The 7,012-nt window shown below is 45.6% G+C and overlaps 1 protein-coding gene across 1 annotated transcript; it reads left to right on the forward strand.

The window, feature by feature from the left end:
* Positions 1–2,742: 2,742 nt before the first annotated feature.
* LOC128276381 (uncharacterized) lies at positions 2,743–4,103 on the forward strand. The gene is made up of 3 exons (XM_053014844.1): positions 2,743–2,871; positions 3,376–3,825; positions 3,921–4,103. Exons 1-3 carry the CDS (start codon positions 2,743–2,745, stop codon positions 4,101–4,103), a joined length of 762 nt encoding a protein of 253 aa, XP_052870804.1.
* Positions 4,104–7,012: the final 2,909 nt, after the last annotated feature.

The raw sequence follows: 7,012 nt of genomic DNA on the forward strand, positions 1-7,012 counted from the left end.
ATGATGCAAATATTGTTGCGATTATGTTCTGTATGCGATTATCGTAAAATTTCATATTTGTGTCTCAATTCACTGTTCCGCCTTCTCCTCCTGTTGGTACTTTTTACTGTGCACCTCTACACAAACTATTCTATTCTGTCACACACCTGCACTACTGCACTCAACTGTCAAAATTATTCTACGGTTCCGGGCATTGACATACTTCTGTGTCTCTTCCGGTAGCCCAGTGAAATGCTTCATCATATATAGGCGGGACGTCCCTTTGAGGTTACCTGGCGAAAAAAACAGTGTGACGCGATTTTGGCGAAACCGACACGACCAACCGTCAACCGAAACGGTTGACACAAAACGAGAAAAAAACCTGACGCGCGCGTGAGGCGAAGTTACAGTTGACACGGGAAGCATGAACATTCCTGATCCTAGCCGCAGCTGTTTGTTTGGTACTCGTAGCATCACCAGCTTTGAACTTGAAACAAAAAACCGCCCAGCTATAGTGAGGGACCACACAAAACGCCCAACACTTCAAGGTGTGTTCTGTTTCGGGCACAGCACGCACACATGCCTCAGCGCGAAAGGAGAGAGAGGGAGAGTGCGCTAAGGAAGAAATTTTCGGTAGAATTAGTAGACACACATTCTTCGGCGAGACCGGAAAACGTGTGCAAAGACTAGGGCACAAGGGCCACTGATCATAGTCCTCGGGTTCGCACTTTCATGCACATTTTGCACGATGATCCAAAAAGCGCTAGTGATCACGAGTCACGAAAGTGAAGCATTTATTGACAAGTACACGCAGACCGTGGCAAACTTTTTCGCGAAAAAGGTGTTCAAAGATATTACTGGGTCCAAAGCGTTTGCCGATTGCAACCGTTTCGGGATTTTTACACATGGTTCGAGGGTAGAGCCTTTTGCAGTTTACGCATGCATGCCCTCCTATCGGCAGCTAACACACGCACACGACACACACAGCACTGCTTGAGGCTACAATGTTGCCTTGCCGCACAGGAAACGGTTCTCTGTCCAGTTCGTAGAAATTTGGCAGGTGTAAAAAAACGGCCCGATCCAGCACGCCGCCGGGCTGTGAATAAAAGACATCCGGTCTGCGTTTTTTAGGTGTTTTTGAATTTTGCTGCCGAACCCGGAGCAATAAAACGACGGTACGACTGTATTAGTAACAATGATACTTATCTTCTAAAACTCATCCATATTATTGACTACGGTTGCCCGACGGTAGTCAATATTTTTGTCTCATCGAAGCATCGAGAAACTTAACACTCGGGTGCTGAAGACCGGTCTTCATTTACCGGAGCGACAAAAGGGACGGATAGAAAAAAGGGCGAAAGTGAGGGAAAAAGAGCAGAGAAATGATCTCGGCCGTCCGTCGGGTCGTCTGCCGCCCTTGGGGAGATCCGTGGACTGTGGGGGCTTGCCGAGGCGTCGACATTTACAGCCCATCCGTCTGTCCTTCGGAGGTAGATTTTGCGAAAACTAAAAAAAACGTTAAGCGCGCGAAGGAGATCCGGCCATATTTCATTTCGGTGAAACACCTGGAGCAGTGTCATAAAAATGCTGCGTTTCTGCGAATGAGTGTCCCATTGTGCGTAGTCGTTCGTCTCGTTCGAGTGAACGATTATTTTAACTCTTTTTGCGAAGATAGAACACCCAGGTGGAAGGCGGCAGCTTTCATGTTTCCGGCAACAAAGGGCACAGGCAGACGTCCGCGCCAGAAGCACTTGGAAGGGTGGTGAGGGACCTATGAGACGCACCAACAAAGGCTTCCGACGGTCTCAGCCAGCTCCCCATCCGCTCGACGCTTCCAATCCTTTCGTTCGGCGCGTGGTGGGGCTGCATGGATGCTCCAACGTAGGTGGAGCAAAAGGTCGCGGATTCTTTGATCGCTCACGTCTGCTGCGCGTGTGTGTGCTTGTGCCTATGTAACCGCCGTTGCATTCCGTCTTCACGAGTCGACTCGAGGGAACTCTCCTGTCCCGCTCTTGCTACGGGATTACATTCTTTGTGCACTGTTTCATTCACTTTGAAAACGGCTGAATATTTTTCGATGCTTGAACTTTCATTTGAAAGATTAATTTATTATATTTGTTTATGGAAAACAATTTTGGTCAAATGTCGTCCAAGTTTTCAGCTTCAATTTCGTCGAATAACCAATCAGCCAAAATTCGCAACAGTCACTCGTTGGGGCTTCTCTTGCACGATATGTGGGTTTTCCGAACCACAACACTGCTTATCTGCTTATCAACATAGCCTTCGAGGAGGAAATACATTTTTCATATTTCCCAATTTTCTGCAACCAGAATTGTATTTTACACATAAATTACAGGAATTAATCTTTCACAGAAAAGTTCAAGCATCGAAAAATATTTATCCGTTTTTGTTTCATAATCAAATGATATACGGCACTTTAGATGGCGCACCCTGTATTATAGAGGGGAGGACCAAGGATACTTCCGAAGAGGGGGAAGAGGAACATATTTGATTGATCCGTGACCGCTGATAACGCTTTTCTATCTGTCATGCTGAAAATGAAACTGAATTTGAATGTGACACTTGTTGCGTCAACGGTGCTTCACCATCGGATTCATCGGAGAGCGCCAATATCGATTCGGCAGTGACATCCGAGCACTTTCGTGTGAGACTTCGCTGGTTATTGACGTGTTTCGTGGTGTCTGATGGAAATAGTTTGGTGATCATTAAGAGTTTAGACCTAAAACAACAAAAAAATACAGAATGAAGCGTCTGCTACTGGCACTGCTAGTAACAATGATAGTGTGCGCCGCTCTACAGGAAAACGGCAACCAAACGATGGAAGATAGCTCGTATAAGCACTGCGCCAGTCTGGATACTGTCCCGTCCAGGGTGAGTGATTTGTGCAATCCTTTTTCAAGTGATTTTAGCTAGATGTGCTTTGTGTGCGATGTGGCGTTTCGATGCTTCATTCAGAGTTACGGTTCGCGTGCCTAAACCCTCGCCGAAACATGAACGAAGTTGCATCGCCAACTAAACCTCTATTTGCCAGCGGTGACATGGTGACGATTCAGTCAGAATCGGCCATCGGTGCGTCCGACGTTTGGAGTATGTTTTTGGTGTCCTCAATATTTCTAGCCACATTCTGCTGGCAAATAGTAACACATTGACTACGGAATGTGTCAAATGTCCGTTAGTTAGGACGCTCCACACATTGCAACGATCCGACAGCAACAAATCGCACAGACAATCGCACAGTAGCGTCTGGACCGGCCTTAACATTACTGTTTTCAAGCAGCATCCAAACTCGTATCCACCTTTTCCCACCCACCGACAGATAGAATTTGTGCGAAATGTTATGTTCTAAATTTTTCGCCAATCTCTCTCGTGCCTTAGCTAACTGCGATCATGGCCATGATGGGAACCTGGTACGGAAGTGAACTGATCACTCACGACGGCCCCGAAGAAGGCATCATGCAGTATCGGAACTGCCCGGTTGTTAACCTGACCCACGTTGCTAAGCCGGTGGGTGGCACGAAAAAGCCCAACAAGGAAATATACGGGTACATTCGCTACCTGGAAATGTTCTGGAGTGAAGCCGAGCATTCGTTGAAGTTCACGCTGAGCTACGACAGTATGCGGCACACTTTCTGGATGGCTTTGGAGCCCCCGACCGGATTCATGCCCAGATGGTACAACAACCAGCAGTACAACCAGTTCACGGGCGTCATACAGGTGGTGAAATCGACCGACAACCTACTGGTGCTCACGTTCTGCCACACCACGCCGGGGCAGCTGTTCACGGTCGTTCTCCAGCGCGACCCTCCGACGGACCGGGTGTCGGAAGTAAGCCATTTTGACACGCCATTCGACGGCCACAAGGCAACACTAAATGCCCTGCTCTCTCTCTCTCTCTTTCTCTCTTTCGCTGTTTACTGCAGACAATTCGGAGCATCCCCAATCTGCTGCACAAGCACGGTCTTCCAAACTACTCGGTTCGTAAGATGTGCGACACATCTTATGGACCGCCGGATCAAGTCGGATCAACTAACGGGACCGCCGGCCCCGCCATGGGCTCGCTTCACGTGTTGCTAGTGCTGGCCGCCGTGCTGTTCAGTGTTTAATATTTAGTAGTAGTTTTTCATCAGCACCAACAACTACTATGGTGCTGATGGTGCTGATGGTGTTGGTGCTGATGAAAAACTACTACTAAATATTAAACACGCTCCTGGGCGCCCAATTTCCACCTACCGGGGGGCGGCACTACTTTTTTCTCTCATTTCAATGCAGCTTCGTAAATAATAAGTAATAACTGGGGGACCACACGAACCGAAAAAAGCAATTCGACATGATTCTTTAACTTAACGAGCGCGACCCCCGGTGCTCTATCTAAATGAATAATTCTCCCGGTTCTCTATAATGAAAATAATTGTGTAAAATTAATGAATTTTTGGTTGATTGATTGTATTGCTATCAACAGTCGTTTATTATAAAGAATATCGCAGCTTTTGGCCTCAGCAAACACTTCGCGCCATAGCAGAGACACTCCGAAATCGGTACTGAGGGAAAGGGGTTTTTGTAACATTCCGAAAACGCGGGTACCAGTGCTGCGAAATAATCGTTACATGAAATAAAACACGAGTTCCTGTACTGTACAAAAGCTTTTGATCAAATTACCTAGTTCTTTATCACAATGGGGAATTTAAGAAATGATAAAAGTAAGTACTATAAGAAACGCGATAGTTGAGCCATAGAACGCCGCCGCCAACTACTTTTAACTCTCATTTTAATGCGACTTCGTAAATAATAAATAATAACTGGGGGAGCAACAAGAACCGAAAAAAGCAATTTGACATTCATCTTTAACGTGAAATCTTTTATGAGTCCGCGAATTCATATACGATTTGATATGAGCGCGACCAATTTGACATTTTTACACTTGGATTTACGCTTGCTGGAACGAGAATTCCTGGAACGCGTGAGAACAAAGAAACTGCAAACCAAGCTACAGGTGCGCGATCGCGTTAGGACAAAGTAGTGAACAAAAGAACAGGCGAGCGAAACAGGAAATCAAGCAACAGGCGCGCGAATTTGGGTGGTCGAGTAAATGAATAAACATCGACAGTTGGAGAGTTCAGTTGCGATTTGGAAGAGATTAAATCCGGAAACAATGTTTTTGCCCGTGCGCGTGTATTCGATAAGGAATCACGAAGCCGATAGGCAAAACATATTTTTCTTGGATTTTTTATTGGTCGCGACTCAACACACCCTGTACAATCATTTACACGTGTTTTTGATTGATTTTTGTTTGAATAAAGTTTTTTTTTCAATATTCGCACCCTGTAACTGGCTTTTAATTTGAAAAGAGCGTCGGCTCTCTCACAAGCGCGCTGGGCTCTCTCACAAGCGCGCTTGGCTCTCTCACAAGCGCGCTTGGCTCTCTCACAAGCGCGCTTGGCTCTCTCACAAGCGCGCTTGGCTCTCTCACAAGCGTCTTGCGAACTTGGCCCCAGAAGCTGTCAAAAATCGACCGATTGTAAAAGGCAGAATCCATAGCCAACCTCTGTTCAATAAACAAGTGCAAAGTGGACGTTTCTACAAAATCGCTAAATAAAACGATTGCAGTTAGAATGAAAGCTTCGGCATTGATTAAGAAAGAGGATGGTGTTGCGTAAGTCGGGTTTCATTAAGGATTTAAAGGTATTATAGCGAATTATTTTCCAGAAGCTCAGAAATATGTCTATGCTGTCTGTCAGCCGGAGACGCTTTAGGGGTTTTAGCGAACGACGATTCCCGGCAATATAAACTTCAAAAGGTCTCCGAATGCACCGGTGCACAGGTAGTACATTTGTTGAAACACATCATTCTCCCTGTTGCACAAGGAAGACTGTTCTATGAGACTCTTATTTTTATAGAATGACATCACTCAAGCCCATCGTGACCACTCTGCCGAACAAACGGTTGGCACAGAACTGTCAATTAAAAGTAAAGTTACTACATCGGATGCAGCGCTGGATTTGCACTTGAACCAGAAGAGTTGTAGTGTTCATCAGGCAAACAGGACATATGAATGTAGTGGCAACCAACCATTCGAAGCAGAAGAAAACCAAATTACAATTGAATTCGAGTATGTAGATGTCAATGAGCTGTATCTGCTGCAAACGAACGCTATACTGGATCATGAACAGGACGACCTGCAAACAAATCCTTTAGAATTGATCTGTCAGGATCGAGAAGATCACTCTATGACAAATAACATGTGTGCAGATGGCACAGAGCGGTCAATTCAAACTGAAGCTACCCCACCGGATGCAGCGCTGGATTTGCACTTGAACCAGAAAAGTTGTAGTGTTCATCAGGCAAATAGGACATATGAATGTTGTGGCCAAAAATCCGTTGATTTATTCGAGGCAGAAGAGAATCCAATTGCAATTAAATCAGAGGACGAAGAGGTCGATGAGGAGCGTCAGCTGCAAACAACGAATGATGTTCTGGATCATGGACAGGATAACCAAAACACAAGTCCTTTGGAATCAATCTGTCAGGATCAAAAAGATCATCCCGTGGCCGTGGCAGACAATACGTCAACAGAAGATTCAACAGCAGAATCAATTCAAAACGTCTGGAGTCCCGGAATCCGAAACGCCCAGAGCAAAAGCCATTCCGAAAACCATAAGCATCGTTGCGCTCATTGTTCGGAAACATATCCATTTTTAAGCATGCTGAAGATACACAACCGCATTCACACTGGCGAAAAGCCACACTTACTTATCCAGCTACAACCGCCGAGCGGTCTTCAGGGAACCTGTCCACCAAGCGAAAAGCCATACCAGTGTAAAATCTGTGAAAAAGCGTTCAAATCATCAGGAAATCTGAAACAACATTCAAAAATTCACAATAAGATCCAACAGCATCAGTGTCCCCATTGTTCATCAATGTTCGCGCAGGCATCTAACCTAAAGATACACATCCGCATTCACCATACCAGTGTAAAGTAGTATGTGAGTATGTGAACATTCGAAATTATGCTCTT

The sequence above is a fragment of the Anopheles cruzii genome, unplaced genomic scaffold (assembly GCF_943734635.1).
Source record: "Anopheles cruzii unplaced genomic scaffold, idAnoCruzAS_RS32_06 scaffold01062_ctg1, whole genome shotgun sequence".
In the NCBI taxonomy this organism is placed as follows: domain Eukaryota; kingdom Metazoa; phylum Arthropoda; class Insecta; order Diptera; family Culicidae; genus Anopheles; species Anopheles cruzii.

Coding starts and splice junctions, on each gene's coding strand:
- LOC128276381 (XM_053014844.1), top strand. CDS start 2,743: ATGAAGCGTCTGCTACTGGCACTGCTAGTAACAATGATAGTGTGCGCC. Junction 2,872..3,375: donor TGGATACTGTCCCGTCCAGG/GTGAGTGATTTG, acceptor CTCGTGCCTTAG/CTAACTGCGATCATGGCCAT. Junction 3,826..3,920: donor CGACGGACCGGGTGTCGGAA/GTAAGCCATTTT, acceptor TGTTTACTGCAG/ACAATTCGGAGCATCCCCAA.